General features: G+C 55.7%; 1 protein-coding gene across 4 annotated transcripts in view; it reads right to left on the bottom strand.

The window, feature by feature from the left end:
- Positions 1 to 12,113, bottom strand: part of ADCYAP1R1 (ADCYAP receptor type I) — a gene marked incomplete at both ends in the record, with an annotated part of 38,858 nt that extends 26,745 nt beyond the window's left edge. For 3 of the 4 annotated variants that reach the window (XM_079711425.1, XM_079711426.1, XM_079711427.1), the window contains 2 exons: positions 10,438 to 10,543; positions 12,033 to 12,083. In XM_079711425.1, the coding sequence (XP_079567551.1) occupies positions 10,438 to 10,543; positions 12,033 to 12,083 (157 nt within the window). Of the gene's footprint in view, positions 1 to 10,437; positions 10,544 to 12,032 lie in introns of all 4 variants that reach the window. The other variant, XM_079711428.1, reaches the window with a different exon arrangement.
- Between the last annotated feature and the right edge of the window lie 4,836 nt (positions 12,114 to 16,949).

Raw genomic sequence — 16,949 nt, 5'->3', positions numbered from 1 at the left:
ACCTCGGAGGCCACTGTGGTGGCGAGGCACGCCCGGATCAGGTGAGCACCGAGGGCTGGAGAAGAGCAGGGACAAACTGAGAGCTACTTAGGAATCGCCGAGACGCGCGACTCGCTGGACATGAGCTCGTGAGAAGGAGGAAGAGGTTGAGCTTGACGACCAGATTTTCATATTTGGGGGGCTCAGTGGACCCTCCGACCCCTGTGCCTGCTCTCCTTCCAGCCCTTGCCAGCCTCTCTGTGGAGTCCTCTGTATTCCCATCGTCACCTCCTCACCCCCCACTCACGCTTCACCCCTCGTCTGACTCCGCCCCTCGTCTGACTCCGCCCCTCCTCTCCACAGAGAGGCCTCTTGCCCTTACTGACCTCTCCGCCCTTACTGAGTGGGCCCCACCCTGCCCACCCCGACTGCATGCAGGGGCTTGTGTCTGCCCTGCCCTCAGCCCCTTGCCCCACTGCCCTTAAACGAGACCACCAGCCCCAAGGACTTCAGGATAGAATTTACACAGACAACTGCCAACCCTGACTCCTGCACAACATGGGGGCTGCCTTCCATGGCCAGGGGCCTGCTGGATATCCCCACCTTGAAAGGCCCAAGACAATCCACACACAGCGTGTCCAAGACTCAACTCAGCATCTCCTACAGACTCCGATTTCCTGTCTCAGCCCCAGCTAGAGCCCTGGAGTCACTCTTGCTTTGTCTCCTTCTCCTTCGTGCTCCACAGCCGACTGGTCACCAAGTCCTGCTGGTGTGACCTCCGAATGTTTGTGGAATCCATGCCCTACTCTCCATCCTTGCACTCCCACCTAGCTAAGGGCTGACCACCTTTCACTGGGACCATGGTGACAGCCTCCCCAGTGGTCTCCTCACTCAACTGCACAGAGCTGTGACCGTGAGCTCTTCCAAAGGAAGATCTGGCTGGGTCACACAGCCGCCAGCCCCAGTGAGCACCGTCCAGCGGTCCTATCACCTCAGCTTTAACGTGGTTCCTAAGGCCTGGCCCCTGCTTCTCACTCTGGCACGTGGGGCGTGGGTGAGGCCCTGGGATGAGAGCTCACCCAGGGAAAGGACGTGATGTGAGAGAAGCATGGAACCCCACGTTTTCCAGGTGGGCAGAGATGTAATCATGACAGGGGCGCAAAGGCAGAGAAGGGAGGCAGCAGTGTGGCGTGTCTGACGGCAGAGTACAGACTTTCAGAAAAGGGACCACATCCTGCTGAGCGGTCTATAATAAGGGCTTTGGAGGGCTTCTCTGCCATGTATGGGACAGCCAGCGCTTGTCCCACCCCACAGGACTGCTAGGAGGACTAAGGAGTTCATACATGTAAAGCTCGCAGAAGAACGGCGGGCTCACTCAATGCACGATCACCATTGTTATTACCATTAATTTCATTATTTCAATTAGGTGTCCCTGGGGATCATTCCCCTAAGAGAGGTGAAACACAGCCCTACCAGGTAAGAAAGGCCAGTGGAGGGCCACTGACAGACACAGAGGAAGCCCGGGCAGGTGCTGGTTAGGCACTGGGCGGGGATGGGGGCCCGGGACGGGCCTCGTGAGCTCACAGCCTCTCTGCTGGGGTCCATGACTGACTTTCAGGTCCTGTTTGGACCAGAAGTCGCCCAATGTCTCAGAACTCAGACCTGGCTACTTTAGAATTCACACCCAATCACATTAGCCTATAGTATCCTGCTCCCAGAATGACTGAGTTTGGGAGACAGAAGCATCATAGAAAGCTCTGAGGACAACAAACCAAGATGATGAGGATGCTGGGGCCACATGAAGGGAGATGGGTCCCAGGTCTGTTACTGATGATTCCTGTCCACCCATCACAGCAGGACTCCAACCTGCATGTGGCTGATTATGACAACATATCTTTGAAAGAGACCTAACAGTACATCTTTGGCCGCCATGGCCCGTGTTGACCGTGAAATGGCCATGGAGCGTGGCCGTGTCTGGCCCATGCCCTGGGAGCCCCAGTCAACAGATGTTCCCTAAATGTGGAACATTAGGCCCTGGCACGGCCAGCTGCTTCTGCCAGCCGACGTTCCTAAGGCCTAGGACTCGTTATAGAGCGAGCGAACACAGTCACAAGGGCCGAGGGACAGGGAGGGACACAGGGCTCAGGTGGGGATGGCACAATGGGGAGGGGCTCCCAGGTTGGAGGTCAGAGGTGTGGAGTCAAGGCAGGGATCCATCCTCTTAACAACTATTCACTGAGCACCTACAATGTGCCAGGGCCCATCAGGCCCAGGGCTACAGAGGTCAAAAAAAACAAATTTGAGAAGTTTGCATTTGAGGGCAGGGGGAGGGAAATGGCAGGGTGTCTCCTCCACACCTGCAGGGCAGCCACAGACTTGAGTTGTTTTCTTTTTTTTAAAGTTTATTTATTTATTTATTTTTGGCCGTACCACGTGGCACACATGGGGATCAAACCCGTGCCCTCTGCATTGGAAGCGCAGAGTCCCAACTACTGGACCACCAGGGAAGTCCCAGATCTTCTGCCAAGGGCTCACTGCATGATTCTAGTAAGTCTCCATCCCCTCTGTTCTGATTCAGTTTCCCTCTGTGCACAGCAAGGGCTGGGTGTCTCTGAGGGGACCCCCAACTCTGAGTGATTAGAACTCAAAGCAGGAAGAGACTGACTCAGGATATGCTAGGGCCCAGAAGGATGGCTGGGAGGCTGGGGCTGCCTTTCCCGGCCCCACTGCCAGGACAGACATCCTCAAAGGGACATCTGCCAAGGTCCCCTCACCCTGTCCTGTGGCCTGCCACACTCTGGAAGCCCTCCTGGTTCCTAGCCTGAGTCCCCTCCATAGACTAAGGATCCTAGGGACAATTCCTGTAGCACCAGGGCAGGTATGAAGCCTGGAGGGTGCCTTGGGTTTTTCTAACTAAGGACAGCAACTCATTTTCCTTCCACGCCCACAAGACACATCCAGTTTCTCTTTCCCCATCTGTTCCAGACTCCAGTCCCAACAAAGCTTAGTTCTGTGGAGGCTAGAAGATTTCAAGATGCCATTTCTCCCCCACCCCCCTTCTCCTTTTACCTTTTTTGTGTCTTCTCTTTCCCCTTCCCTTCCCTCTTTTTCACTCATTTATTCAAGAAATATTAAGTGCCTATTATAAGTCAGACACTGGAGAGCAAAACTGGGGTGAATAAACCCCCCTGGTCTGTGCCCACACGGGGCTTATAGCCTGTGGTCATGGGAGTGAGTTTGGATTTAATACCAAATGCTGAGAAGACCTTGGATGGTGTATTACTTTCCTGTTGCTGCTATAACAAAGCAAACTTGGTGGCTTAAAATGACACAATTTCTTATCTTACAGTTCTGGAGGTCAGAAGTCTCACTGGGCCAAAGTCAAGTTGTCAGCATTCCTTCTGGAGGCTCTAGAGGAGAATCTGTTTCCTTGTCTTTTCCAGATTCAGGAGGCCACCCACATCCCTTGACCTGCGGCCACTCTCTCCATCTTCCAAGCCAGTAGCAGAGCATCCTCAAAGCTCTCTCCTCTGACCTTCCTGCTGTCTCCTGTCACCTATAAGGACGCTTGTGACTACACTGGATCCACCTGAATAATCCAGGCTACGTGCTCCATCTTAACTTAATTATACCTTTTGTCATGTAAGGCAACACATTCACAGGCTTTGGGGATTAGGACGTGGGCATCTTTTTTTTTTTCTTTTTTTTTTTTGCGGTACACGGGCCTCTCACTGCTGTGGCCTCTCCCGTTGTGGAGCACAGGCTCCGGATGCGCAGGTCCAGCGGCCACAGCTCACGGGCCCAGCCGCTCCGTGGCATGTGGGATCTTCCCGGACCGGGGCACGAACCTGTGTCCCCTGCATCGGCAGGCAGACTCTCAACCACTGCGCCACCAGGGAAGCCCATGGGCGTGGGCATCTTTGGTGGGGGCATTATTCTGCCTCCCACAGATGGGTTTGAAGACACAGAGTCACATGATCTGATTCAGCTGTGTGGGAAGGTAATATATTTCAAGAGCAGGAAAGCAAACATGGAGACATGTCTGTCAGGATATGGCAGCAGTCCAGAGGAGGGTGGTGGGGCTCGCTTAGGAGCCATGGCAGCCAAGGTAGAAAGGAGTTCTGCGTAGGAGAGTCTGTAGGCAGGACTGACAGGACTTGGTGACACGCTGGCTGGACCGAGCCGGTGAGTGTGCCAGGGAGCGCTGGTGCTCATCCATCTCACGTGACTGAGTGCTCACCCATGGGAAGAGGGGGGACGTGATGAACAGGTCTCAAAAACATCCCTAAAAGACTCCATACCCTTTCTCTCTCTCTCCCCTCTCTGCAGCATCCCTGGAGGCCGCATATCGAGGGTGGCAGTGTTGCGAGATGAAAGGAGCCTGGATCTCTGAAGGACCAGGCAGAGTCGAACTCCACCTCCCACCTCTGCTGACCACGCTGGCTGGTGACGTGTGCAAGCAGGAAATGTTATGGTGCTAAGTCTCTGAGATGCTAAGGTTCATTTGTTACCGCAGCATGGTCTAGGCTACCGTGACTGATGCACTAAGTGGGAGGGGCCAAGGATGGCACCTGGGTTTGAGTGTCCAGATGGCTGCCTAGCTGAGCCACTCGCCACAGCGGGGAGGGCCGGAAGAGAAGCAAGTGGTGGAGGGAAGCGGCAAGCTGGAACTCAAGAGCGTCATCTGGGGTATGTTTCGTTTGAGATGATGTGAAGAGCCAAGTGAAGCCAGATTTCAAACAGGCAGTTAGACAAATTTCTGGCATTCAGCGGGGAAGCTGGAACTGGAGGAAGAGAACGGGAAGCGGTCGGCACAGGGATGCTCTGTAGGGCCGTGGACCCGGATGATACGTCCAGTGAGAAGGCGTAGATTTGAGAATTAAAAAAGAGAAGAGACTAGGGCCTGGCCCCAACAGAAGAGATGCCACCACTCAGAAGAGGAGCCGGCAAAGACGACTCAGCAGGGGTGGCCAGAAATACAAGGAAAACCAGAAGACGTTGGCGACACAGCAGCAGGAAAGCCTGCTTCAAGGAGTAGGTGGTCAAGTGCATCAGACACGGCTGCGGGGTCGAGAAAGTTCCTGTCCTCTTCTTCCCCGTGCAGAGGAAATCAGAACCGGTCCTCTTCCCTGGGAGAGCTCTCCACTCTGACACCCCAAGCCTTCCGATCTACCCACCTTGTGCCCCAATTCTACACGAAGCCTGCCTGTGCCCTCCTGGCTCAGTCTGTCCCGCCGAAAGCCTCTATGGGACTCGATGGGAGGAATTCAGGCACCAGGGGATTCCCGCTCGGAGGGAGAATGCTGGGCACACTTTCCGGGGCCGATCCCACTAAGATGCTGACACATGAAGCAGCCAAGGAGAGGCAGTGCCTTGTGACAGCAGGAGGGGAAAAGACCACTTGGGCAGGTTGAATGGAGAGAGAACGCAAGAGCCATTAGCCCCGACTGGAACAAAATAAGGAGCTAATCTCGGGTTGTCATGGTGATGATTCTGCCCAGTTCCACACAGTGTTCAAAACTCGTGAGACCAGGGGCGCCAAGGGGACTCAAACAAAGGCACAGTCCTCTCTTTGAGAAGCTGCCTGAGGATGCCTGCGTATTGTTAGAACAAGCCCCTCATTTCGGCATGCGATTCACGGGTAAAAAATGATTCAATTTACTGAAATTTACTTCACAGCCAATGTTACTGATCCATAAACTGAGGACCAGCTGTGAATTCCGTGCTGGGGGAGTGGAGGAAGGACTAAAGATGCAGCCCTCCCCTCCGGAAGTCAGTGGTTCTCAAAGTGCAGACCCCAGAGCAGGAGCGCCACTGGGAGCTTGCCGGAGATACAGACACTCAGGCTCCATCAAATCCACTGAGTCAGAAGCTGGGGCTGGGCCCAGTAATCTGGGTTTTAACAAGCCTTCCAGGAGGTTCTGATACAGGCTTAAGTCTGAGAACTACGGACCAAAGAAAAACAGGTTTGGCGTAAAATAGCTAGCTAGTGGGAAGCAGCCGCATAGCACAGGGAGATCAGCTAGGTGCTCTGTGACCACCTAGAGGGGTGGGATAGGGAGGGTGGGAGGGAGGGAGATGCAAGAGGGAAGAGATATGGGAACATATGTATATGTATAACTGATTCACTTTGTTATAAAGCAGAAACTAACACACCATTGTAAAGCTATTATACTCCAATAAAGATGTAAAAAAAAAAAAAACAGGTTTGGACAGAAACAGAACCCTTTGTCAGATTTGGGGAGCGAGTTCCACAGAGGAAGGGTCCCTACAGACCCCGCCCCCTCCCCACGCTGGGGGCCTGTTCGTTCTCAGAGCAGCTGGGAGGCACAGACAAGAAGCTGATCTTGCTCCGAGGATGGGGAGCCTGGGCCCAGCCTTGCAGTGGTTCCCCCGCCCTCCTCCAGGCCTCTCTTCTGGTGAGGGTGGAGCTGGGGGCTAGGGTACACACTCTGCACCCTGGACAGGCCTCAGACGCTGGGTCAGAATAGCAATGACCAGGCTTTCTTGTCTCTCCTCCAAGCCACTTCCGTCCTGCCCCTGCCAAGGCCGCTTCAGGCCTCCCTCTTCCATCTTCTCCAGAGTATGGGGCGTGGGACCCCCCAGGAGGACCACACCTGACCAGCCCACTTAGACGCAGGGAAGGCCTCCAGACTGATGCAAGCCCGCAGTCCCACAAAGAGGACGTGCTGGCAGGACTCACCCTGGACAGGCAGGCTGGCCGGGCTGAGCCGAGAGAACAAAAGCGGCCAGCCCAGCAGGCAGTGCCTGTGCCCTGTGTGGGTCTGGGGACGCTCCAGAGAGGAGGCGCTGGTTCCCACGCACAGGAGTCCTTTCTGCTTCTCTCTAGGCACAAGAGCACTGCAGCACAGAGGGCCCTCCCTGGCTGGGAGAGCAGACCTGGGTCCTGTCCCAGAGCTGGCTCTGGCCCTCGGTGTGACTTGGCCAGCGATGCCCAACTCTGGCCTAAGCCTCTCTGTGCATCCCATGATACAGCCGGACTTGGTGCCGTCTCAAGTTCTGTTTAGCATTCAGGAGTTTGGAACGAGGGACAAAACCACTAAATATATCACCTCAACAACGGTCCCAATAAACATCTTTAAAACCCGCCAGGGACGCTGTGGACAAAACCACCCAGTCAGAAAGCTTGCTTTCACTCTCCGCTATCTTACCTATATTTTCTACCCCCTTCAGCTGCCTGCTGAGCTCCGGTGCCCCTCCCTAGCGTATCTCTGTCCCTCGGCTTCCATTCTGAAGGCCCCTATATGCATTATGGTCCCACGTTCTCTTTGCGGTGGAGGTCCCAGGATCAGTGAGGGATATGGATTTGAGGGGATGCAGGTGCCGTCCTGGGAACCCCTCACCATCCCCCCAACCACACGTACATGCCACAGACACACCTCCCCTCTAACAGATCAGTGTCTTCATTCCAATGCACTCACTTTATGGGATTTAAAAGATCATGGGGACATACAAGTAAGATATATATATATATATATATAAAAATACATAAAAATATATATACAAGCATTGCTGTGAATACACACTCACAGGCACTGGAACAAGCTGACAGATTTTCTTTTTCAAGTGTGTTTCCGGGACATCGGCTGACCCCTGGCCAGCGTTCTGTGCATGGTGCATGTGCTCGGGACAGAAGGGGCAGGGGAGGTGCAGGGAAGGGGTACAGCAGGAGGGCTGGCCTCTCTCATTTAACCCCAAGCACAGATATTAATACCATAATGCTGATTCTTGCTTATAGTCAGATTGGACTCTTGGCTCCCACCCGGGTTTGCCTGGATGCTGGGGGCTGCTCTCTGGCCCAAGTTGACATAAGCACCCTGGTAGAGGCTATTCTCTGGCCAACCCAGTGGCTCTCAAACTTGGATACACTTTAGAATCGTCGGGGGGCTTTTAGCACGTACTCTCAACAAGTCCCCCTGTCCAAATGCCAGTCACGCTGGTGTGGGGAGGGCCTGGCCATCAGCATCTTTAAATTCTCCCAGAAGCTCGGCAGGCCCCACCCCTGGCTTTGCCCTCACTCCGCCCGGGCTGGACACCTAAGATCCCAGCTCGTCATGTGAGCTGAATGAGTGCACGAGAGCGTGAGGGGATAAGTGAGCGAATGAATGAGCAGGTGGATGGGTCAGTGAAATTCTTCCACAGGCTTGGGGTCCTTTGACCAGGTTCAGGTTTGGGGGTGACCTGACTCACAGGGGCCCCGAGGAAGGGCTAGAAGAGGGAGGTCCAGGCGGGGTCCTGGGGAAAGCAGGAGGCATGGCAGCTCAGGGGAAGCCACCACTGCCGTCCCCTCCGACCTCCGACTCCAGTGGCGACAGACGTGCAACACACAGACACCTGCTCCCGGGCCCTCAGCCACACGTCCCTCTAGCCCAGCCTCACCAACTCCAATTCAGGGTTCCAGACCAAGGGGCGGACTCACTCCCCTCCCCGACCCGCCTCTTGCTGCTGTGGTTCCCTCAGCCCAGAACGTTCTCCCCAGTCATCCATCCCTCAGCTCTCACCTGCCATCAAGTGCCTACTCCTCCCTAGGGCCTAACTCAGGGGTTCTTAGCCTAGTTTCTCGTCAGAATCGCCTGGGGAGCCTCTAAAAAATCACAGTGACTCCAATGGAGTGAGGTTCTGGTCTAACTGCTTTGGATTGTGTCCTGGGTACATTTTCCTCAAAGCTCCCTGGTGACTCCGACGTACAGCCAGGTCTAAGGATCGAGGACCTGATGTAAACACCACCTTCTCCATGAATGCTTCCCCACAGAGAATTCCTTTCATCGTCCTCTCCTGAGCATGCCTGGGGGTCAGAGCCCCTCCCGGCAGCACTGGTCTGCCCCTCCTGGGCTGGTATCCATCCTTCCATCTGCCTCACTCATGCTCACACCTCTGCCTAGATGCCCCTGGGGGGAAGGCGCGGCGGTGGGGGTGGGTCTTGTCCTCTCCCTGCCCGGGACTCCGCAGGTGCTATTCACCCGCATGCCTGCTGACCCAGTCCCAGCCCCACATCCCACCTCGACCCATCTGTAGAGACGCTTCCTACTACTACTTGATCCCAAGTATATCTGAGACCTGCGAAGCAGGAACAATGGGCCCGGGGTTGGGAGGGAGGGCACCTGGGTTCCAGGCCCACCCGAGCCTGACACTCCCCCTTCCCATGGTTCTAAAGAGTCACTGCCCTCCAGGCTCCACATTCCCATCCCCTAGACAAGAGGCCTGGACAAGATATTCTTTCAGTCTCCTGCAACTGTGCGCCCATCTAGGTCCCCTGCCTCAGTTTCCCTGGCTGGTGAGGCCTCAAATCCACTTTTGGCCTCAGTTAGAGCTGAGCAAGAGCTCACCTGGAGGGAAAGGCCAGCATGGCTGGGAGTGACTCCATGAACAGTTAATGCCTGCTGAGCTGACTGGCTAGGGAGCCCAGCCCAGCGGGGCCATTGCATTTAACTGGGCTGCAGACTAATCAAGCATTTAAACAGATGGTGCTCAGAAGAGCTCCCTGTAAATGGGGAGGATCGGGGGGGAAAGTGGATCCCTCTAGGGTGGGCGGAGAACCCCCCTCTCCAGTGACTGAGCCATGAGAGAGTCTGGCGAGTCCTCCAGTGATGCCCCCTACCCCCAAATCCCCAACTTGCCACACAGACCCTCTCCCTGGCCCTGCTGGAGTCAGGAAGCTGAGGGTGCCCTTGTTCTATGGGCCTCGGCGTCCCACCTGCACAGCAGGGGAGTTAGGAGGAAAGGGGTTACACAGGACCACTGGTTCTCAGCCGGGGCCATGCCACTCCCTTGGGACATCTAGAAAAGTGAGGCTTTTGGGACTGTCATTGCGATCAGGGGCTGTTAGAGGTATCTAATGGGAGAGCCAAGGCCACTACATGTCCTGCAGTGCGTGGTACCATCCAGCACAAGGAAGCGGCATCCGGCCCCCCATGCTGGTAGCAGCCCCGGGAGAATAGCAGCACCAGACACGCCCAGGACTGGGGTTCCTGCTGGCTTGTTCTCTGCCTTCTGATGGAGTGAGCCGAGGAGATGGGAATGATCCCACACCTCACGCTCTGGGGAGACCAGGTGCTCTCTAGCTCGGCCACCAGCAACAGCTGTGTCCCTTCCACCACCAGGCCCAGGCGGCCTGCTAACGAGCTCTCTGACAGCCACTGCTCAGCCCAGACACCAGCTCTAACCCAGCTCCCATGGGAGTGAAGGTGGCCACGTCCAGTCCCCCGGAATAGCCCCTTCCAGAGGGAGGCATCCGGGGCAGGCCATCCCCAAGGAGGGCAACCCCAGTGTCACTGCCTAGAGCAGATCCAGGGCTCCATCACCCCAAAGGGTTTTCTGAAGGACCCAGGGACCTGTACCCTCCACTACTTTCTATAAGTTGGCCAGAGGCTGGGACATCACTTCTAAGGCCGGCCTGGATGTGCCAGGGATGGTGGCCCTCCCCGCCACCCTCCTCACCTGGGGAGGAGTCATTCAAGCCCATCAGCTCGTTGGCCCTCTGGATCTTCTCCAGGCACATGGCTTGCTCCTTCTTGAAGATGCAGTCAGAGTGCATGGCGCTGGCCTGCAGGAGGCACAGGGGATAGATGGTGAGAAGGGACAGCGAGGTTCACCGACAAGCCCTGCTACCTAAGCCTCCGGGGCAGTGGGGGAAGGGGAGCGACAGAAGCAGGAAGACGACAGTGACAGAGAGATTTCAGAGCCAGCGGGGACCCGGCCTCCACTTCGTCACAGATGCCATGAGGACTCTTCCCCTCCACCAACTCAGTGTGGGACCTGGGCAGATCCCACCCGCTTCCTGGGTCTCAGTGTCCGTGTCTTATAATATCATTAGCAAGCACACACAGGGCACTGTACTAACTGAGTGCGTTACTCTGTCATATGCACGCATATATATATCAAGAGTACTACAAAGCAGGCACTATTTTTACCATTTCCCATGCTACAGACGTGAAACTTAAGCACAGAGACGTTACGAAACTTGCTCAGGGTCACACAGTGTAGCAGACTGTACAGCCAGGATTCAAACCCATGCAGTCCAGCTCCAGAGACCACGAGGCTACAAGTGCACTTTAGGGGAGCAAGCAGGGGGTGAGAGAGCTCATCCTCTCTCCTCTGGGGGCCTGGGAGCTGCAGGCGAAGGACAGTGGTAGCATTCCGTGGGGCTTAGTAGCCACTCTCATCTACTCCTGCCCCACGTGACAAAGGAGGGAACTGAGGCTCAGAGAAGTTTAGAAACTCCTGCCCAAGGTCACGCGGCTGGTTAGTGGCAGATCCTGGATTTAAGTGTAGGACCAAGTAACTTCAAAGCCCACGGATGCTATCACGACGGCTGCATCCTAAAGTTGTCACTTCAACTCAGAACTCCAGGGCAGGGATGGTTCCGTAAGGGGATGCTGGCAAGTGTGGAGGCAGGCACGAGGCATCCCAAGCTGCCAAGAGCAGTGCTCAGGGATCCAGTCTAGCTCAGACTGTTCACAGATGTGCACGGAAAGGGATGAGCTTGTCTGTGGTCACACAGTAAGGCAGGGCAGCGGCAGGACTGGCATCCAGGGCTCTGAAGACAGCTGCATCCATGCTGGTCAGAATTCCCAGGTTGAGGGGTAAGGGCCAATGCCTGGGAACCCTGCCCCCATCCCTCTTGCTCTGAGACGTGAGCAGGGAGCAGCCTACTGAGCTCTAACCTGCCAGAGACTAGTGAGCTGGGGACCAGGATCACAAGTGCCTTCTGCAGCCTTGACGAGGGCCCCTGCATACAGTTGAGCAGGTTGCGGACTGCACAACTCTAAAGGCTGCTGCATATGTTACTATCATAATAGATTTGTAAATTATGTAACAATTTCTGGTCAAATCGGTACAGGGTCTTGAGGAAGGGGCACCCTTTTTAGTTCACACAGAAGTGCCAGATGGTCCAGGGGGTTGCTGGCAGAGATACCAGCCATGTGAATTGAGCTTGGCTGATAGCACACAAAAGACACAGGTTATCTGGGGTGGGAGCTCAGGTGAGCCTGGGACTCCAGCTGGTGATGGAGGGGAGGGTCCTGGGCCCTTACCATAGGCAGCAGAAGGAGGGCAGCCAGGGAGGCCTGTATGACGCTGGCCATGATGCTTCTCAGCCCAGAAGGAGGCTCAGGCCAGTGCTGCCCACCTCTCACTCACAGCAGCTGCTGTTCAGCCCCAGGTATCTACAGGCTAGAAAGAAAGGAAAGGCATGAATCCTGCGGGTCCAGCGGCATAAGAGGGGCGGCGACAGCCCCCCACCCCTACCTGCAGCAAAGCCTCCAAGGGTAACCCCCCTCCATGCCTTTGTGCTGTTCTTTATTCTTCTATCCCACAAGCATCTGCCGAGTGCCTACTCACTACCAGGCACTGGTGATACAGCAGGGAACACGCTGGCTCGGGCGCCGTCGGACTACAAGAATGGTCTGAACGGCTTTCTCCTCTGCAGCAGGTGACCGTGTCCCCAAATCTCCCTCCACAGGAATAGAGTTTTAGCTGGCACATGCGTGCCCACCTGGGGAGGACATTTCCAGGTCCCTCTTGCTCTCAGGTGCGGGCATGTGATGAATTTCCCACCTATGGAAGGTGGGTGACAGTGACACGTGCCACCCATGCACCACCTGTCCCTAAGGCATCACGTGCTCACCCCTGCCGCTTCTTCCCCCTCCCCGATGCCAGACCCCTGCTGGACAGAGCGGCCAGGACAACACCGAGAGGCGGGGAGCGACACACCGAGAGGAGCCAGGATGACTGAGTGTACCCGCGGCGCTGAGCCACCCTGCCAGCCTGATGGCCTACCTAGCTTCAGGCTGCTACGTGCCCTCCTCTCTAGCTCACTCACTCATACAGGGCCGCTTTGTTCCAGCAGCCAAGCCCGGTGCCCAACAGACATAGCCTCCTTTCACCCTGCCTCAGCCCACTTGGCCTCCAGGATAAAGCCTTTACCAATGCAACAGACAAAAAGGGTGACTACCGAGGGGGAGGTGCCTGGACCTCGAGGACCTTCCCCCCAGAGCTCCTGTGGCTCTGAGGCCCGAGTCGTTACTAAGGACCAGAAAGGGCACAAGCAGTCGAGTGGGGAGCCTGAGGGAGCCCCAGCACACGCCCAGAGGAAGAGTCCGGTCGGCTTCTAAAACTGATCATTAACACATATTCCCTGCAAGCCAGCAATTCTGCATCTGGGTATCTATCCTAGAGAGATATTTGTGCTTATACAGAAAGAAGCATAGGCAAGGATATTCACTGCAACATCATTTAAAATAGCATCAACAGCAAAAAACGCGGCAGCCAACCATCCATCAGGCAGGCACTGTTAATAGGCCCCTGCATAGCCATACAATGAAATACTATACAGTAATTAAAATATTTTGTTACAATTACTATTAAAAAGATTGAGTAGGCCCATGTCAGGGCCACCACTAACCCACAGGTGCCTGGTTTAAGAGGCCCATGGGGGCTGCATCCCAACCATGAGTCCTTACATACCCCCCATCAACGGGCAGAGCAGCCAGTACCCTGGGGCCCTTTGTGCCCCCAGTGGCTGCCTCCCACGCCTCCCTCCCTCTCTCCTTGCCTCAGCAAGCTCCCCTTGGCCTCTCCAAGCTCAATCTGGTGACAAACGAGCACCCGAAAAGGCGAAAGAAAACCAGCCGCAGGAAGGTTCAAGGAAAAGGGGGTCCGTTTTATCTACCCACTGTTCTGCCTTTTTGGCGCCCACTTGGAAATACTGAGGGAGGCTTTGGTATCCCCAAGGGATGCTCTGAGAAGCCCAGGGGGGCCACGGGGATGCTGGCCCAGCCTCTCCCCCAGGGGTCAGGAAGGACTGGGCAGGCTGGGGAGGCACTGGTCTCAGCACCCCTGGGCACCCCAAGCACAGGCTTCAGCCTCTGTACCCACTCCCAGGACCCTCCATACACCTGGTGGCCACAGGCTGCCTCTGGCATCATGTGACACCAGTGGTCCACCGGGGGTTCAGTCATCTCCACTATCCCTGGGGAGGCCAAGGCCCTGTCTGCAGAGAGCTGGTGCTCCCTACCCACCCGGCTGGAAGAGAGGAAGGCCGGGCCCACAGCTTCTCAGCAGATGCTAAAGACTGAGGGCCTAGAGAAGCTACTAAGGCAGAAGGCCTCCGAGACCTGGACTGACTCTCCTGCACATAGGACAATGTCAAACCAAGGCCTGGTGGGGTCTGGGGTCAGGGAGGCTTCCACCCAGGACAATCCTGGGTGCCCCCAGCACCTCCCTCGACCCTCCTGGCAGGGGCGAAAGCAGCCACAGACTGTGGCCTGGGCCTGGGTTCTGGCCTCAGCACTTGGCCACAGTCAAGACCTTTGCTTCTGCGGGTCTCAGCCTTTTTAGCCGAGAGGAAGGTGACTCACCACCTCAGCTTCCTCCTTGGCCTGCCTCACAGCCAGCCGGGCCCAGACAAAGCCAGAGGAGGGAAATGGGTGCATGGCCTGTGTCTCTAAGTGGACACACGGTGCTCCTTCCTGGAGGCCGTCGCCCTTGTACTCCCAGCAACGTGCCACCGGAAACACATCTCTTGGGAGAGACCTCTGCCCTGGGACACAAAGCAAGCTTCCTGGAGGAAGAGGCCTGGGAAGAGGGAAGAGTGCTCAGGGCCCCCTGAGATGGCAACAGCACTACCCCCTTCCTTCAGGACTGGGTGCCCACAAATGGAGACTCACGGCCTCCTCCCCTGAGCCCTGACCCGGGACGCAAGACGAGCTCTGACCTCTTAACACAGTCCTCAACATGGGCTGCTCAGCACAACCACTGAGGAGTGTGTTAAAAATACCCCTGCCCATGGGGCTTCCCTGGTGGCGCAGTGGTTGAGAGTCCGCCTGCCGATTCAGGGGACACGGGTTCGTGCCCCGGTCCGGGAAGATCCCACATGCCGCGGAGCAGCTGGGCCCGTGAGCCATGGCCGCTGGGCCTGCGTGTCCGGAGCCTGTGCTCTGCAACGGGAGAGGCCACAACAGTGAGAGGCCCGCGTACCACAAAAAAAAAAAAAAAAAAAAAAATACCCCTGCCCAACTAAGTCGGAATGCCTTGGGCTGGGGCCTGGGTATCAGTGTTGTTTAAGCTCTTCAGGTGATTCTCATGGATAGATACGATTATAAAGCCTCCATTTTAACCTTAACTTATTAGAACCAAGAGAGCTGGCCTGGGAGAGCTAGTGGCTTGCCCAGCTGGGGGTGCTCTGGAGGGCAAGCAGAGAAGGAGTTTGTGTTTTGAGGACTGGCGGTCTCTCTCTCTCTCTCTCTCTCTCTCTCTCTCTCTCTCTCTCTCTCTGACACACACACACACACACACACACACACACACACACACACAGAGAAACAGGTCTACAGAGAAGAGCATAAAGACACGTCAACTCCACAGAGAGAGACATCTATCCCCAGGGCACGCACCTGAAGGCATCAATACAAACACCGATGTGTGGAATACACAAAGGTGGAGATTCCTTCAGGGACGGAGAGACAACTCCACACACCTTCACAGAAATGCAGAGGCACACTCAGAGCACAGCACAAAGGTATGTGCAGATGCATCACACAGCGATTTAGATCTTCACATATGTTTATCAGAATATTGATGCATATAATCATACACACACTCGTTCTGCAAAGGCATTCAGATGTTCAGCGGCAGTTAGATTTATTTGGATTCAGATGTGGCTGCAGGTACACACACACACACACACACACACACACACACACACACACACACACACACACACACACACACACACACACACACACACACACACACACACACACACACACACACACACACACACACACACACACACACACACCTGCGGCATGCGTATCCCTGCAGTGGATTAAAAACAAGCTGGAGCAAGCACAGGCCCCCGCCTAACCATCCCCCCGCTCTCTGCTTTGTCACCAGGCTGCTCAGACAACGCGGTGAACCAGGAGAGCGGCGTGCCCCCAGCCCAGTGCTGCAGGGTGGAGGGGCTGGGGTACTCCCAACACGAGGCCTCCTCTGGCACTAGACCCGGGTTCCTGATTCCCACTTTTGCCCCCTCTTGTTCACCTTCCCCAACTACAGTCCACCCTCTGCCCAACAGGACACAGACACTCACTAGCCAAGAGGTGGAAAGAGGGAAGCTGGGAGCTCCCAGGCCTTGACCTTCCCACTCCCGACCTCAGCTGGAAACCTCAGGGACGACCTCCTGCAGCCTCTCCAGGATGGTGATCTCAGCCCCCACCTCTTCTCCCCTGACCCCCACCCCGAGGCCACTGGGCACAGCCCCTGTGGGACAATGCTCAGAGTTTACGGTCTGAGGCCACCTGTCCCAAACCTCATCCTCCTCTGGTCCACATGCCTGGCTCCTCTGTCCCAGGAAAGCACTTTGAGATGTGTCCCCTGGGTCAGCCACTCCCAGCCCTGTCCCCTGCACCCTGTCCCAGCTGCCTCTCTCCTCTGGACTCCCCCAAGCTGCCAGTGACCCTCCTAAGGGCCAGGCCTGGCCACTGCAGCCTGGGGTTGGACTCTCCCCTCCCTGAGGATGGATGCTGGGCTCTTTCAGCCCAGCCACGCATGTGGCTCTGGATGACCTGGTCACTGATATTCCCAGGTGCTCTCTCTTGGGTCCAGGCTCTGCTGGGATAAACTGGCTTTTGCAACTAATCTGAGGACAATTAAACTACCTCCTGGCATTTAGTGTGGTGGAGACTCGTGAACCATTTTGCTAGGGTTTTAAGCTTAAAGACCTCAGGGAAGCCACTTAACTTTTCTGTGCCTCAATTCAATTATATGTGAAAATGGACTAACAGTAATACCTACTTCATAGATGTTACTGGGAGGCATCAACCAATTGATATAAGTAAACTATGGAGAGCGGAGTATAGCCTGGCTCCCAATAAGGGCTATACATGTGTTAACTATTATTATTATCTTACCACTTTGTGTTCAGGTTTTTTCACCTTCCTGCTGCCACC

This window comes from Hyperoodon ampullatus (genome assembly GCF_949752795.1).
Source record: "Hyperoodon ampullatus genome assembly, chromosome: 9".
NCBI lineage: Eukaryota > Metazoa > Chordata > Mammalia > Artiodactyla > Ziphiidae > Hyperoodon > Hyperoodon ampullatus.
The sequence above is the reverse complement of the archived record's forward strand: the minus strand, read 5'-3'. Positions and strand labels throughout refer to the sequence as shown.